This window comes from Balearica regulorum, chromosome 12, assembly GCF_011004875.1.
Source record: "Balearica regulorum gibbericeps isolate bBalReg1 chromosome 12, bBalReg1.pri, whole genome shotgun sequence".
Taxonomy (NCBI): domain Eukaryota; kingdom Metazoa; phylum Chordata; class Aves; order Gruiformes; family Gruidae; genus Balearica; species Balearica regulorum.
Window position 1 is genome coordinate 16,726,380 of NC_046195.1, and position 18,098 is coordinate 16,744,477.

General features: G+C 43.2%; 1 protein-coding gene across 1 annotated transcript in view; it reads left to right on the plus strand.

Annotated features, from left to right (window-relative positions):
• SLCO3A1 (solute carrier organic anion transporter family member 3A1) overlaps positions 1 to 16,581 on the plus strand; it is a 145,334-nt gene extending 128,753 nt beyond the window's left edge. Inside the window, exons 9-10 of the mRNA XM_075764335.1 lie at positions 2,832 to 2,896; positions 7,368 to 16,581. Of these exons, the coding sequence (XP_075620450.1) occupies positions 2,832 to 2,896; positions 7,368 to 7,747 (445 nt within the window). The 3' untranslated portion in view covers positions 7,748 to 16,581. The remainder of the gene's footprint in view (positions 1 to 2,831; positions 2,897 to 7,367) is intronic.
• Positions 16,582 to 18,098: the final 1,517 nt, after the last annotated feature.

Here is an 18,098-nt window from a genome sequence, read left to right on the forward strand (position 1 = left end):
TTTACAAACAGGCAGGAGTTGGGGATGTGAAAGCCTGAGCAGTCCTGCCTGAATTTCAGCCCCATTGTCTCAAGTGTTAATTAAATAATTTTCTCTCTAAGCCACTATTTTGCTTGGTAGCACCTGGTTCATCCATGGCATGGCCCCACCGAGTTCAGTGCCTGCAGTACTGACCTGCTAGAGAGAATACAGGAATTACTCGAGTACAGCTTTGGTGAAATGGGAGTGAGGAGGGACTGGGCTTGTTGCAAAGATCCCTGCACAGGGATGCTGTGAAGAAAGGTGGTAGGCTTGTTCTTACCAAGGCTGGGATTACCATGGGAAGGAAAATACAGAAGTGCAATTTCCAGTCCAGGTAGTAAGGATGTTAGAGCTACATCAGGAAAGGGGCAGAATTGCGGCCCCATGTTCTCAGCATTTAATGGCTTAATAAGATACCTTTAGAGATGGCCTGGAGATCTTGGAAACCATGGAAAAGTGAAAGGCTGCGGCAAAGGCTAGCTTTGGTCAATACCCCCCTGACTAGAGTTTAACCTTTCGCACCCTGGACCAAGTCCAAGACCAGAAGGAACTTGAAAGTCTGAAGGACGTCTCCGAGTAGAGCCAATATGAATAGTTGGGCAAAAGTAGCTTATTCAAATAACTGACCTTGTGTTATTTCCAGACACATCAAACACTTCACCTTATGATATACATATATATCTAAGGCCACATTTATCCAGAATTACTTATCTGTCCGGGCTGTCACTTTCTGAGAATAATAACCAGAGGCATAAATAGCAGATCCATTCTGCTGCCTGGAAAATTCCAATAAAATTCAATCAATAAGGTCTGTATTAGAAAACACACTCTTGAGTGGATCTTGGACAGAACAGTTCTGTGAGGGCATGTATCCCTGCAGGATACAAAATGAGATATTCCACCTACTCATTCGCTTCTCTCTTTGCATCTACAGTAGCTAAAGGGAAATCAAATTTCTCATGATAAATATTGTGGCAAAAGTAATTTGAAGTTTGAAGAGTTCTTTGTTCAAGGGAGCTGCCAGCACCTGTAGGATCCTGCATGGAAACATCTTAGTGTCGACTTCAAATGAGATAAGCCAGTCGCCAGCCAGGAAGAAGAATATGAGGGAATAAGAAAAGCAAAGGGAACGTTAAAAATATTCAGCTCACAGCTGTAGGAAATAAACAATTCACACATCCAAATTAGTAACTACGATCCCCTCAGAATCACAGATAGCTACAAAAATGTACGTGGAAGAGCTGTTTGCCATATGCCACCTCGTGCTCTCCTGCAACTGCCATCTTGGATTGCTGAAAGAAAGTTTGGCATATGAGCGTGTCCCTGGTGTCCATGGCAGTGACAAGTGGCATCGGCAGCTCCTATGGTTAGTTTAAAAATGAACTTCAGTGTCTACAAATTAGATGTTTTGTCTAGACAAGTCATTTGTTCACTGCTGTAGTAAGTGAGAAAAGGAGGTATCTCCAGGTGGCAACTTTTATTCCACTCTAAGATATGGGGATTGACTTTGGTCTTAAATACAAAAAAGTGAACCGGTGGACACTACCGCTGATTAAAAACCCATTGTGAATATTTCACATAGTAATCTATTTTTTTCCATCAAATAAACTTTAATACTCCTGTTTCCTTCATTTCCCACCCAACTGTAGAATCCTATTTGACCCAAGCCATTAACCACTGGAACATTTTTCCAAGGGTAGATACTTCATGGCATTAGGTATTTATATCAAGCCTGGGTGTCTGCTTGAAAATGCTGAAATTCAGCCAGAGGTCATGCAGGAATCATTGTACAATGTTACATGGCCAGTGTAACGTGTGAGATGGGGGCAGGTGATCACAATGGTCTTCTCTTAAATTAAAACCCGTTGCTCTTTCTGGCTGATTTATCACTATTGTCTGATTCCCCTCCAGTGTATTTATACAGAGGACCACCGCTGCCACCGTGGGTGTCACTAGCAGTGCTACAGACCTCTGGAAGGAGCTAATGGAAGAGGCAGCTGAAGCCTTTAAAGTTCCCCTGTGCAATGAATCTATTCATGTGGGGATTGCTGTCCTGCTTCCCCAGCCTTTACATACTGTGAAAATAAAATGCTATTACAAGACTTAAGACCAAATTAATTATTTCTGAAATTCCAAAGGCTTTGCTGAGCCTACCCCAAGAGGATGGCTTTAGCCAGCAGCATCCTTGAGCTAAGCAAATTAGAAAGCCATGAATTATTTTTTTAAAGCACCTTTGAAGGATAACGTTAATGCGATAGAGGGATTGTGTTCGTAGGAAAAGGCAGTGCAGCCGTTGTCTTTCCAGCATAAAAAAAAAAAAATTGCATGCTAAACTCACACCCATGAAAACTAGTCGTCTGGAGCACGTCCGCACTGGGAGGCTTGATTTAACAGGCTGACTGAACCTTGCGGTCCGTCATTCTCCATTCTCTCTTTTGTTCCCAGTAGCCTGGGAAGTTTCAGAACAAAAAGTTTTCTCTCCCTCCAATTCTCAACATCTGGAGCCTTGAAAGCATGGTGGGGAGCTTGTAAATGATGATTTACTGGGATGGGAATTTCATTTTTCCCCATCCGACGACAAGATCAGCTGTTGTTATTAATGACTTAGCTAAATTCCTGAACCTATCACCAATGCAATTACTTTTGGGGCTGTAGGCAGTTCAGGCGAAGGGAGAAGAAAAACCCCATTAATGACTTTTTGAAGAGGTGGTGGTGGCATCCTGGCTGACAGCACAGAATAGCCACGGGGCGTGTTAATCAAAGCAGAACAAGAATCGATTTCATTCTCTCCCCTTCCCTCCTCCCTGCAGAACTGTGAGTCCCGAACTGAAGTCTTACGCTTTGGGGGTGCTTTTCCTGCTTCTTCGTTTATTAGGTAGGTACAAAAATTTCATGTCCTTCGTCCTTCTCTCCCATCTTTTCCTTCCTCACGCAAAACTGTATTTTTAATGTGCAAAAGTTGATGTCTACTGCATGCAACGCTGTGGTTGTTCTGACGCAATGGGGTCCAAGCCCTCACTCCAAAGGATATCACATCAAGGCTCCTGAAGGTGCTTTTCCTGCTCTTTGAATTGTGCTAACGGAAGAAAATGCAGGGTTGCGTGAGAAATGACTGTTTCTGCCATGGTCTCACGCAACCAGTTACTCTTCTATAGCTGTTACTAACATGTCAGCAGCTTGCAAAATTACTGCTGTATAGCATATTGTTGAAGTAGAGGGATATATATTTTCATCCTCCTTTGAGGGACAGGACGTGCATTACATGGTGTGTTTGTCCCTTCCTTCGGGTCTCTCGGAAAACAGTGAAATGAGGCTGGCTGAGTCCTTGTATCGTCCTGCGGGTTAATATCCCATTAAAATGGATACGACTCTTCCTCTGGACCAGTATGTGCTTCTCATGTATGAATTAAAAGAAACACACTGGGCTGTTGTTCACCTGCTGCTCGTTTCTGGATGGAGTTTTTTTCCCCCCTTTTAAGAGATGGCTCCTACTTTAAAGCTCTTCTATTTCAGCTCATTAATCTCAATGATTCAGGGCAAAATCCTCTCTGACCCATTATTGTATGAGTCCGTCTCATGCACAGGGTTTCTGTGTGTTGTGGGGGGGGAATTTACTCTTTTTTTTTTTTTTAAGCAGGGCACAGGCAGTACTTTCCCTGCATAACCCCCCAGTCTCAAAGGAACAAGCTGGACGGTAAAATGCCATCTCCTAGGCTTGCAGCAAGACACTAGGAAGTAGGGGACCAAAACTCCCACAGTACTGTACATCCCGTTGAATAAGTGACCTCATCTATTTACTTATTTTTTTGTAACACCTTATTCCCCGTTAGCTGAAAGGAATGTGGTGGTCCCAGACCAGTTTACAATAAAGCCAATTAGATTTTCATTGCTTTGGGTGAAGTAACTGCAGTCGTACAGAAAGCTCCATCAAGTGATCTTATCCGGAGCTCAGCTAGCTCAAAGGGAAGCTTCTGGGTTGACTTGGGTCAGCTCTGGTTCAAGCCTTGCAAAAACAGCATTTTCTTTAGCTGTCGGGGCTCCTCTCGGGTTTTGGCCTGTCTTCAGCTCTTGCTGGCTGAATGCAGAGTGTCAGCAGGCAAGTGTGCGAGGAGGATGGCTGTGAGCTGTTGTTTCCAAAGGAAAAAGTACTTAAGGGGGGAGATTTTCTCTGTTTTCTCTTTTCCTTTCAAAAGAGAAGCCTCCTGAGATAGCAGCATCTTGAATTCCTCTAAAAGCAGGCTTAGACATGTATGCTTAAGTTGAATAGATCTCTTTTTTTTTCTTCCAATAAAGAAGCCATAATAAAAATTTAAACTCAAATCTTTATACGTTGCGCTGTCACTAAGGAATTCCTATGAAATAAGACAATACATCCTGAAGCATATCAGCAATGTAGCTGGAACCCTCAGAAAATGAAGAGAAAGGTACTTTTCAATATGAGCAAGGGTATCCAAATCTTGCCCTTAACAACCTGAGATTTGAGAATAGCTTTACTGATTTATTTTAAAAGCTTTTCAGTTCACCTTTAAGCTTTGACTTAAGAAGAGAGTGATAATAGCTGCTTCTTGAACCAAAGGAGAGTATTAAATACAGGAGGTATGAGACCCGGAGGTACAATCATAGCTAATAGATTTCGGTAAGACAGAAGCAGCTTTTTTTATACAGCCCTACAGTTTCTGCAATGAAACATATATATATAGCAGAAATTTTTGCAACACTTTGCAGTAAGAGGTAGAACATGATTGAATCTCTTTAATATTCACTGTAATAACATGAAGCACGACTGAATTCTCCCGGTATCCTCCTGGATGTACTATCTCATTCCGTAGGAATTCTGCTGTGAGAGGGGAGTGCAGCAGTGTCTTCATATAAAAGCGTTACTGCGGTTTCTCAGAGAAGAGTAAGCAATGAAGGTAAAGCAATGTTCTTGGACCCCAAGGTTTGGAATGGAAATGTCTGGAATGGCAAAGAGTTTTAGACTTGTAAGATCCTGGATGCATCCTTTCTGGATGGTGTTCACCGTGCATCCTACCAAAGCCTCTGCTTACGCAGGGCACTTCTTTTTGTTTTCCCTACGAGTCCATGCTGTTTGTCTCTCCCAGCATGACAAAAACACAGTGTTTCTCTCTCAGAAGGACTTTCCAATCTGCAGTGCAAGCCCTCAACGCCCTTGTCTCAGGGGGCCAAGGCACAAAGTTGCTCCCGTGAGTCTCTTGTCCTCTGATAAAAATAGACCTGAAACACTCACTGGTTGCTAGAAGTTTTTCATATATTTTTCTTTTAAGGTTTCCATATCTGTGCCTGCATTCACATAGGTGTATCTTTGGAGTTCAATGAAAACAGGTCCTTCCTCAAGGAATTGCTCTTATGAGGAGCTATTACCAGGCCAAATTATCTTGAAAACCTGGAAAGCCAGCTGAAGCCAGCAGATGGGGATGATACCGCTCGCTGAAGTTCAGCCTATACATCTCTCAGCACAGGAACAAGTTAGGGGCTCACACTTCAAAATTATGATCCAAATGCAGTTTTCTCTTAGTCCAGAAAGCGTGTGGCTCCTGCCTCGGTCACTGCCACATCTGGATGTTACCCCCTTAGGTGGCATCCCGTGCCAGTGCAGCACTGGGAACATAAACTGCACTCAGCAGCACAATCTTTTTGCTTTTTTTCTGGCAGAAGCGTAGCTGAGTTTTTGAATTCCAGGTGGAGTGTGCTCTTCCCCACAGCTTTCAAAAAAAAAAAAGCATCTTTTAATTTAGGAGCAGAACCAGCCCAGTCTGGAATTTCCAGTCACTGAAATGACAAAAAGGGAGCTTGCGCTGACATTTTTTCCAGAATATAAGCAGGTTTTTAGATGTGATGACTGGAACTGGTGTTCATAACAAAAAGATTGTCTTGCTTTTCTATCATCTGTTTTTATTTACTACATTTGTGCTATTAATGACTGGTTAAAATGAGTACCAAAAGCCCATATAGCCTTTCTTAACTCCTGCATTTATTAACATGTGAGGAAGATCAAACAAAATCTGCAGAGCACTAGTCATCGACAAAATAAAATAAAGATATCTCAGCTACCACAGGGAACAGTGAAGACAACCAGTTTATTTGTAGTCTTAGGATATGTCATGAATGTCACTATTTTGTTCATGACAAGCTGAAGGAAGGTATCTTTTTTTAAGCCTGGGAATCCAGGTTAATGATGAAATTGGATCCAAGATTAAACACTTTTCTGTCTAGAGACTGCAGTTCTTGTGTCTGTTCGTCTACACGTGTATTTATAGAGTCTTAGGCATCGCAGCACCTACGAATGGCGTGATACTGTCGAGGGTATGTTGTGCCCTTTGGTTTCAGTAGATACGATGCTCTCCTTTGCTTGCTGTCTTAACCTACAGCAGTGATTTTATCGATCAGGGATTTTTTCCAGGGTTTATTTGCTTCCAGCCTCCCCCCATAAATATAACAGAAGGAAGAGAAATGGTTTACATTACGCAGAACATCCACATTTTATTCTGAGTGCTGCGTGCTCAGTGCACGTGTGCTGGCTGGGGAGTGCAAAGTTGGAACACGGATGTCCTAACCACCGTGGGGTTAATGTGAAACAGGGGGCCTCTACAATGTCCCTGTAGGATGGGGAAAAGTAGAGAAGAAAAACATTGCCTTTATTAGTTAAATGAGATTGGAGTGATTACTTTGCTTTAAGATTGCAGCTCTGCTGCAAACTATGATTGAGAAACACTCATCAGTAGTTAGCTGCCGTGGCTGTGGGAGAATCCTGCTGTGATATTTCATTTAATGGTGCACTGAATTTTCCCCATCTTTTCAGATTTAATCTTTGGCATCTATTAGACGCCATTGTTTATTTTCTTTGGACCCAGAGAAAACCTTCTACTGTGTCAGGGAAAGGTCCAAAACTAGATCACAGTGCCCCAGCTGATTTCAGGCTCTAAACTGGAGTGCTATGACATCCTTCAGGTGAACACCCCAGAGTGCAGAATTACCACTATCTAAACAGAGAGCAAGCTGCCAGGCTGTTGTCGTCTTCCTCTTATCCCTCCACTCAGTCTCATTAGGCAAATGAGAAGCTTAATAAAAGCCACTTAAACTTGAGTAAAATCCTCCCTGCATATTGATATCAGCAGGAATCTCTTCCGTAGATGTTGAGTCCAAGCTAAAAACTCATCCACAGACTTTGTTTAGGTTCATTTAGAACTTAAAAAATTAGAATCATGGGCTGCATCTGAGGCCATTAACCTTGATAAAGTATCCTCTCTTTCTGTTCACTGCAATCATGTCTTCTCTCTTTATCATAAGGATCATAAAAGCATGATTTGTCTCTCTTATTTTGACAGGTTTTATCCCACCTCCGCTGATCTTTGGGGCTGGAATTGATTCCACGTGTCTGTTCTGGAGCACGTTCTGTGGCGAGCAAGGAGCCTGCGCACTGTACGACAACGTGGTCTATAGATACCTGTACGTTAGTATCGCTATAGCCCTGAAGTCTTTTGCATTCATCTTATATACAACCACCTGGCAGTGCTTGAGGAAAAACTATAAAAGATACATCAAGAACCACGAAGGTGGTCTCAGCACTAGTGAGTTTTTTGCCTCTACTCTCACCCTAGACAATCTGGGGCGGGACTCGGTGCCCCAAAATCAATCACATAGGACAAAATTTATCTATAACCTTGAAGATCACGAGTGGTGTGAAAATATGGAGTCTGTTTTATAGTGACTGTGGGGGGGGGTGAACTATATTAATAATACAAGGGTCCTTTTTAATAAAAACAAGAAGAGAGTGAGAATGAAGAAACACAACTGCAAAACAACCGCAACACAGGAAACTTTTGTCTTTTTCTCAAAGTCAGACCCAGCCAGGATTCTTGAGAACAGCATCTTTTAATAGGATCACTTGTGAAGTCCTGCGGGGTGATGGAAAAAGCAGGGAGCCGCTGTGGCTGGGTACCAGCCCCTTTGATGACAGTACGAGCTTCCAAGAAGGGCATCTGCTGCAGGGGTTCGTCGGAGAGCTCGGCGGACAGACGGACTTGGGCACGAGGCGTAGAGAAAGCAAGGTGATAACAGCAAGGCTGGAATAGGCGTTGGCGGTTGCAAGCAAGGCCCCAGGGATGCATGGAGCCCCGCAGTGTGGCCTGAAGGGTTAGCCGGTCTGGGTGCTGTTCAAACCCGCTGTGCTCTGTGATGGCAAAGAGGGAGTGGTGCTGGAGCTGTTCCACCAGTCACGCTCTGTCACCAGCCACGAGTCCGCCATAAATACCTTGAAAGCTGCTGGAAACCTTCCAGGTGGCGAGCAGTGTTGTCAGAGGTATCCGAGTCCTCCCAGCCGAGGCTTATTCGCAGATCGCAGCTTTGTGGTTGTCTGTGAATAGCTGTGCTCAGATCTCTCAAACCCAGTAAAGTTCAAGACATTTGCTCACACTTGCCAAACGTGCTGTCATTTTTAAAGGGGGATGAATTCCAAATACTTGTCTCTGTAGTCCTCTGATAAGATTTTTTTAAAACATATTTTCAAATATATGTTAACCCTTAAATCACTGACACTTTTCCATAGGGAGAATTTATTTATGCTAGTTTGGGGAAGGATCCTGTTTAATTCACCCAAACATAATGTGACTCAAGGGGTTTGTTTAATCCTCTGCGGTTTTTATCCATACGCCTTCATTCTAATATGCTACCAAGCCAATGAAGACACATAATATGTTTTTAAAAAAGAGAACGAATGCACTGTGTCTCTATAAAAACAATTGTCAGTTGGAGAATTATAGATAATATGATGATTTACATAATATAGATTTTTCATATTCTGTGTGACTCAGTGAATACATATATATATATATGGAGAGGCTGTTTATGTTCTCTCTAGTTTTTAAAGATATATATATATAATTTGCAATCTAGAAAATGTGTGGTGGATGTTTTCTTTAAAGTAAGTGAGCGCGCGCGTGTGTGTGTGTGTGCAAGATGAAAGGAATACTGACCTTAATCCTGCAACCCTCACAACTGATACTTTTTTTTTCACCTGAGAAATTCCACTGACTTCGGTGGAAGTCACATGAGGAAGGTGGAATAATCTCCCCTCCTGGAGGCCACGTTTTGCCCTTAGATGTGCAAATAGTGTTCCTACAGAAGGCTGGGTTATAGGAGCAGAGGCTGGGCAGCATTGAGCACCTCTGAAATTTTCATTCAGGTTCTCAAGGGGCACCCATGTAGGAGCAGATTTGGCTTTGCTTTTGCAATGCAGTCTTAGCTAATCCTGCAAAAGTCATCGGGAAGCTTTCATCTAATTTCAAGAAGCATTGGGTCAGGCTTATTTTGCATGCATATTTTTCTTTTTCAAAACATTCCTGCTGGGAAGCAATACAAATTGGTTGTATTTGATGAGTTTTCCCCGGGAACCAGACCTATTTCCAATGGACTAAATGTCAGAAGGTTTTTAAGGGTTAGCATCATAATCAAAAAGCTCCTTTTTTTTGGTTTGTATTTGGAAGCTGTTGTGAACTTGCAGATGTTTAGAGAAGTAACCTGGCATGTCGAACTGAATGCTGGACATCCCTTCCATGCAGCTGGCAGAGGGGCTGATCTCCCCCGAGTCCTTGTCCATTGCTGGCAGTGGACACCCCGGAGTTGGCACAATTACAGAGAGTTGATAACTTGCCACTCGTGTTCAACACTTTTTTAGCAGACTTTGCTCTTATCTAGGCACTGAAACATGGGTGTGTGGTATCAAACTGCTTCCACTTGACTGACTTTACGTGTGTTTGTAATTTATGCACAACATTCTATGTTCAGCAACAATAAGGGGGGAAAAAAAAAGGGTGTATCAAATAAACTCCCCTGTGCCAAATACTTGACAAATATTGTAACTGCAGATATTTCATTCTTGGTTTTCAGCCATTTTAAGAATCATTTGATTAATGAAGGAGTTTAAGGAAAAAAAAAAGTTACAAAGCTATGCAGTGCCATTGTTATGTTGGGTGGTAAATGATGCTTTTTAGACCATTAGATTGGTTTAGTATATCCTGTCTGCTAAAATAGATACAGCATCCATAAAACAATGAATTTAAAAAAGGCACAGGGTGCATAACTGTCTCATAAAATATGTATAATTGTCAAGTATAAGCCTTTGAAATCATTCTGTACAGTTCTCTTCATTCTGCAAATTTATTACTTAGACTGCTGTCTTTTCAAATGTTAGCTCATAATTTTATACTATACACACACATTCAGACGTGAACACAAATGTCACAGAATAGAACCTTTCTAAAAGCCTGATTGCTTGAAATTCTATAACGCCTTTCACAATTTCATTTTTTTCCCCTCTGAAAGTCCAAGGTGAAGGAGAAGAGCATGCTGACACGATGCAAAACAAATTTGCAGTGTCCAAGGGCTGTGGTTTGTCAGTACAGTCAAAAGTCCCCCTTGACTGGAGTTATAGAAACATGATTCCAGGGCACATAACTTTTCCCTTTTTCATTTTTATTTTTGGTTGAGTGTTGTTTTTTTCTTTTTTTTTTTTCATTTAATCCCTTCTTTTGGTATGTATGGAGATGCAGTTGAATGGGGTTACTTACATTATTTTTAAGCTGTAACTTAAAATTCCTGCATGATTGTAGTTTTATTTCTTTTGATAATGCAATTTTGAAAAGCTTTCTCCCCATTCCACTTTTTTTTTTTTTTAAGGATGTATCAGACGCCTGCATCATGAAGGGCTTTACTGTCAGTGCTTGGGTACAGATTCAAGAACAGAGCTTTAGTTTAAAGAAAACACACAGACCAAAACCTTCAGCCATCCCAGCAGGCTCTTTGTTTCTTTCTGATTTCAAAACCACAAGCCGGTTTTGCCCGCAACCCAATTTTTGTTATAGAATAACAAATGAAGAGTCTCAGACATCCTCCCGCTTCCCAAATGGCAGTATGGGCCTTCGCCTGTCAGCGCTTCGCTTCCATCCCGCAACTGCCTTAACCATGCAGGAAACGTAAGGACATGGATGGAGTTAGAGAAATGCCCATTCCTGGAAACAGAAACAGGGGCATGGTCTGAGCTGTGCAGTCCAGATCCAATGTTGGAATTTTTTTCTCCTTATTCAGGGGCATTGAAATTCAGGGTTCTGTTGAAATCTCAGTCTCAACAGAAATGTTATTTTGACATTTCCAAGGACTGTGTTCCCTGCATGGCTGTCTGCTAAGGAATGGGACGTTTGAAAAAATAAACTACTTGAGATTTAGCAGTCTCTATGGGATTGTCCAGTTGCCTTGCATGACTTCAGGTTGGGGTTTCCTTTCCCTTGCACAGATACCACCTTGGCGTAGTCCCAGTGGAATCAAGGGAACCCCAGTCTAAAATTGGTGCAGATGACACTAGAATCGGTTTCTTTGTATCCTTGTTAAAAAGGGGATGCATTTTCAGAACCTTCTTTTTATACATGCTGAAATCATACGTTTTTCTGACTTTGCCCAGCACATCTTGGATGTATAGTGGGACTGAAAAGGCCAGCGCTTGAATTATCTAGAAAACCTTCCGTTCCTTGGGAATTCAGCTAATGGAGACCTCACATTGCTGTACCCCTGCGAGATGCACTGAACTACTCAGTGCTGCTACTACTAATCTCAGTTGGGTCTCCCCTTGCTGGGGAGGTGAAATGGGAAAGATGCAGAGAGGAATTTGCTTCAGTTAGCTGAGTTAGCTATGCTTCAGAATTGAACTGATGGTCTGCAGACATTTGGAAAGTGATTGGAGTATTTACAAATAGCTGTGATGCATTGGTATTTTTTTCTTGAAAAAGAAAAAAAATATTAAGGGAATGAGCGAGATTTGGAGTCCCACCTATCCCTATCAGAGTTTTATGTTCATCACATTGCTGTTGGAGGCAACGTACTTCAGGTTTACCTTTGTGTCTCAGTCAGGGACATACTTTTCTCAGTAAACGAGGTCCTGGGAGACAGAAGGCGACTCCAGCTCATAACCAGCAGCTTCATGCCGCAGCAAAGCCAAGACAACCTGGAGGCTACCAGCACTGTGAAGCTTTAGCCCCCGAGTCAGCCACAGCTGTTGCTGCCGTGTGAGAGTTTGTCCCAGCTGGGTGTGTTGGGCTCAGTATTTTCTTGAGACTTGGACAATCTTGGTGTGATATTTGTTTTATTCTTGGCAGGTGATGTGGGGAATTGTCAGTATTAAAGACATACAAATGTTTCCCTGGACTGATGTGATAACAGCTTTGTTCCTTTATTCACAAGGGTTTCCAGACTTATTCCCACTCTGCCTTTAGACACAGCCATGCTCATCTATCCCCCTAATTTCATGTGAACTATCTTTGCAGACAGAAGCAGGTTTGTTGTTCTCTCTCTAGATCTGAATAATGCCTGCAAAGTTCATGGGCTTTCTCTGTGTAGGGCAGAGCACTCTTGAATATAAGCAATAATACTGGCCTGTTCCCATTTGTGTGAGGAGTTTTTTTCTTACCTAACTCTGAGTTCACCTCTCCCAACATCCCATGCTGCTGCTGTGACTCACCTTTTTTGTTGGCAGCAGCTCCAGGAGACAGGCAGCCAAGATACAGTTGCTGTGAACGTAGGCAGCAGTTTATTAAGACGGACAATCGTGTGATGGGAGCCTTTGGCACGAGCCAGGCTCAGCTTCGGTTATCTGATAGTTGAGAATGATCCAAGGGGGAAAGGAACAATCAGGGCATTGTGCCTGAGCCCTCCGGAGTCCCTGAAAGGATTATCCACCCTTCCGTGCTCCTGGATAGACCTACCTGCCCGAGACCCGCGCTTTGTGGGCATTTCTTCCAAACTCGCCATCAGCTTCCTTTCTCCAGCCGCACAGTTCTTCCTTCTTCCCAACGGCAAAGCACAGCTCGACTCTGCCAAGTCAATACGAGGTGCTCAGGGTTACTGAGTGGCATTTAATTTTGCCTGGGAGGCCAGCAGGTCTCACTTAGTGTTTACATATGCTCAAAATACTGTAGTTTGTTCTGCTTTTATACGCTAAATCTATTACTTCTAGGCCGCAAATGATGTTTTCTATCATTCCATTGACATTCCGAGCCAATCTGAGTCTTAATACAATTGCTTCGCTGAAAAATGGCCTTTCAGCAGTTCTTAGACGTTAGGTACTTCTTTATTAACTAGTGATGCCAAGTAAAATCTTTGGCCATTGTCTGTTCCCTGAATCCAGAGGAGCAGAAGGAGGTGGTGTTTTCTTTGATAGACTATGAACATGGACTGCTTTCTTTCAGCTTCGGTCTTGGCACAGCTGCTCAGCTATGAGCATCCCTCAGTCCTGAAAGGACACAGGGAATTCAGGAGGAGCCACATGGACAGAGGAATCCATTTAGATGGCTGCAAGAATGGGACCGTAGGATGTATGTAGTGTATATGCTGTTTTGCTTGTCAAAACCTTGCTTCAGTCTCTATTTGTTTGATGAATGGAGTGACTCCAGGGACGAGGTCTTTGGGATACTATGAGTTTGCGATGTTTCCCCTACTTTCTTCGGATTAAGTGCAGCAGAGCGGAGTGTCACACCCTGGGAAGGAAAAGATTAGCAATACCCTGATAGTTCATAGTGCTGGGCTTGTTGTGCACAACGTTGGTGTCTGCAAATGGCAGAAAGCAATAAGAAGCTTGTCAAGTCCAACTCGGGAAATAATTTATAGCAACTTCATAAATGAATTTTCCTTTTTATTTCTTCCTTGTGAATTGCTAAGAAAACCAAGAAAAGGTCTCCAGTGTATTTGCAAGGTCATTTCTGCATATCATCTGTGGTCTGGAGGGGTTTGGAAAAGCTTGCTTAGAATTCATACATGTTGGTTTGTTCTGACCAGACACAGAAATCATGGGGGATATTTCTGCTCCCTGAGTTCCCTAGACTTGAGTTTTCTCATCAGTACAAATATTTAGTTGACAAACGTGTGATTAGGAATTGAGTAAGAGGATCTTTGCTCAGTGCCAGTGGGCAGAGTGCCACTGGACATACACTGCTCCAGGACAGCCAAAGTGCTGGCTTCCAACTCACAATCCACTTTCCAGGAATATTCTCTCACAGATGCTTGAAATTCTCTCTCTCTCCCAGTGTTCCTACCAGTTAATGCATTCATTTGAGTAATTACTGAGAGCAAACATGAGAAGGGTATGAACCCAGACAAAACCAAATCGGTATTAAGGTGAAGCAGGTGGTGCAAATTTTATTTGCAATGTTTGCACAGCTCTTAGATCGGAAGCAAAAAAATCTCTCGGGAATCAGAGAGTTGCACATGGCCTAACATGTCTTAGTTCTTCCCAATTGAACTGACAGTTGGTAGGACAGCAAAAGGCATCTTTCTCTGCCATGTATATCTTAGCCCTTCAAAACCCTTTTCTTTTGCAGTATGGCATCACACAAATACCAGTGCATTTATCCCTCAATGTAAACTGCATCTCTGTGCTATGTTTTCCGTGCCTCACAACTCTAAACTGTGTGAACTTGAGGAAGAAATGACCCTTGTTCATCGCCCACAACGCTTTCTGCCTGATCGGAGGATGATGATCCCTCCTGAAGACTCACAGCCATTTTCCAAAAGTCTTACATGCAGTGGGACCAAAACCGTGCTCTGTTGATCGCAGGTGGCCTGTAAGCTGTGCTCGGAGGTCTGTAGCTTGTCTACAGCCCCACGTTGCCTTCACGATGTTTTCAGTGCAAAGCACGGTGATGAGGCTATGCACAACTGTCCCTGGCAAATGTTAAGGGTTACTAATGGTCCATGACCACAAAGTTTAGGGTTCTCCATGTCAGCACATGAAAGCAGCTCCCATCATTTACTTTTTGGGAAGGAGCCATCTCGGAGCAGGGTTCAGTGGAAAAGTGCAGCAGCGCTGGGACCACATGAAAGGGAGCTCTTGGTTCGCTTGGGTACCACGTCCGTAGGGAGGAGGGGTGGGGATGGGAGCAGGGGAAGAGCTGTGACCTTTTAAAACCCATAGTGCCTACCACTGCAAATGGAACGCTGTATTGTATTATATTATACGTGACTACCATGTAAATAAAGTACAATAAATGTGGTGTTCGTTAGGATTTTGATACAAGTCAAATGCAGTTTTGCAGAAATGTTTTTTTTTGCCCTGCTGTATGTACTTATATCACATTCCAGGCACAGGGACACGTGGGGTCATGTGAGCTGGAAATGCATAAATGGCATTAGATGGGAAATGTTTGCAGTAAGACTAATTTAAAATTCCTTTTGCCCTGGATGAGACACGAGCACCATATGAAAGCCAGCCAAAGTGAAGGGAGTGGGGGCAGCTTAAATGCGTAGGAGGAGAGCAGCTCTTGACTTGAAGTGGTTTGTGAGCCAAAGCGACAGTGCTGTCCAGCCAGCCCTTGGCCATGCTTCATTCATGATGGAGGAAAAGTGAAGTTTTAGTTTGGCTGATTTCCCTTTGCTTGTTTTCCTGCTGCAGAGGTTGATCGGGAGCATATGCCTTGCCTGCGTAACCTGGTTGTTCTCCACCCTTGAGATCCCTTAGCAGCAGCTACAGCTGAGCAAACTTGAGAGCTTAAAATTGAAAGCAGATTGGGAAAGAAGTTCTCCTGTTCTTAACTCAACCAGCTGGCCCCTCTGAGGCTCTGGCAAACATTGAGGGGCCTTTCTTTTGGCTAATAAGAGTATTAGGAACTCACTTTGTTCCTTAACCCACTCCCTTCTCCATCCTCATGTTTCTCTATGGTGTAATAACAGAATTAATGCATTTCAGTGAGGCAGGTCTGCCACGTGACCCCCAAACTCTGATGCATCTCTTAACTGGGTTGTTGGCGAGAGTTTCTCCAGGCTTCAGAAGCTCAGGACTTCTCTGGCAAGTGTTTGCAGCTGGTGTGTGGATGTAATCTCCCGTCGGTCTGTGGAGGATGCTTCCACACTGATTGTCTCAAAGGAGAAACAAGATCGCCCGATGCAGTTTGTCAGACCTATGGCTCAAAACACCCCACAGAACTCTCTGCAGGCTCCACAACTATTGGAGTATCTACCTGCCTTCGTACCAGACCAGTCAGTGATGTTTGTCCCACGTATCATTGCTATTCTTCATTGCTAGTCACCTGGGCAGAGCAGCATTTGTGGGTGGTTGTATGTGAAGAAGGTTCTTCCTGCATAGAACTTCTCCACAGATGGTCTGTAGCAACGTGCATGGGATCTGGGTGAGCCCAGGTGCCTCTGCCCCTGCCTCGGGCTGTAGGTTAGTCTTTTCCTACAGTGCCCAAGGGAAAGCGGTCCTCCAAAAGGTCTTTGAAGTGTGCTGGTTTGACTGTCGGTAATTTTGCAGATGTTTAGCAGCACTTCCAAAATAAACCAAAACCTGGTTTGGAAAAGGAAATGTTTCACTGTACAATTGATTTAAAAAAAAAAAAAAAAAGAAAAAGAAAAAAGAGAAACCACATGCTCGATATATTTTGAGTACTGTGTTCTGTATTTTTGCAGCTTATATTTTCCAGATGAGCAGTTTAGAAATATGTGATGTGAAATACATACTGTAAGTTTGCTGTAAATGATATTAAAAACACTATTTTCATTCTTCTCCTGTCTCACTGGATGATCTCTTTGGTTCTCCCAGCTTGGCTGGTACTCTGTCTCTCCCAGAAAGTTTTCCATTTCAGTAAAAGCAGAGTTGAGAGTCTGGGTTGGAGGTTTGATGCTGAGGTTGAAAGTTTGCTAGAAATGGCAAGTGGGTCTGAACGTGTTCCCGTGCGTGTGCAGTGCCTTCAGAGGAGAGGTCCTGGTGAAGAAGTGATGAGAAAACATAAGGCAGATTTTTGGAAAGGGGAAGCCGAAGTTTAGTTAGTGTCTGTAGAAAAGGAGAGGGAGAACCAGGACATCTTGGATGGTTGCAGAGGTGGTAAGATGAGGAGGAGCTCAGAGGGAACAGGAGTTGAGCAGTTAGGAAAAATGCTGGATGTCTCGTTGATGACGAATGTGTCTGACACCCTTTGTGTCAGTTCAGCTGTGGAGGCAAAAAAAAAAAAAAAAAAAGAGCTTTTAGCTAAAATAGCAACAGCTAGTGAAGTGGCTGAGCCCTGCAAAGCACCCTGAGCCCCTGCAGCTGTTTTTGCTCCAAGAGCTGCAGAGGCTTCTCCCTTCATCTCCATCAAAGCGCCCAGTGCCGTGGGGTCAGGCCAGCAGAGTGGCACATTCGTGAGAATGCGATGATAGCCATTTCCACTTGTTCTAGCTGCTGCATTGGTCAAAATAAAAGTAAGCACTTATTTGACCCATTATTCTTAAATGTTTCAAATCTGTTGTATGAAAAGAATCATTTTCTCCTGAGCTTCTGCAAAATGATGCTAAATGAGGCAATTACATTCAAACTGAGTTGAATATTCAGTTATTCCTTGTTTGTTCCATTTTTTATCCTTCCCTGTTCCAACTCCCTCTTCGGGAAGGCAGAGGGCAAAATGAAGATTAAAAGTTAGAAAAAAACCATTCCATTTTACTGCATACAGCTTAAATCCAACCACCGTTACTTTGAATTCACTTTCAAACAACAGAAGCTTCGGAGAACGGTTCAAAAAGGAGGGAGTGAGGGAGGAAGGCTGGAAAAAAAACATTTTGCTAAATGTTAACAGCGAAGAATCTTTTATTTATTTCATTGTATTGCTTCCCCTCAGCCTAGCTACTGCTGGTGTTGGAGCCTACGCAGACTCCCTCTGAAGGCATCACTCCTGCACGCTCCACTGGCCGTTCCTTACAGGTCCCCCGCAGTGGGTGTGCACACCAGCACACACCACACACAGCTTTTCAGAGCCTCTCTACAGCCAGCCTAGACCTTGCATTTTGCTGCTACCTCTGACAGAACCTGGTTAATTGGGTATTTACCAAGCTGGATTCTGTTTTGGATGCAGATTATTAACCTTTATGTCACCTAGAAGATATTACACCTGGTAAAGTTAATGTTTTGAGACCGAGAGGTTAATGTGTCAGTGCTCAGCCCTCCCTAATTAGCAGCAGGGCTGTGTGTGGCTGTGCTGTGAGCCCTGCTTTAATTAGAAAGGACTCACAGATGGGTCACATCAACGGCAGAGGTTTATCTCCCTCCT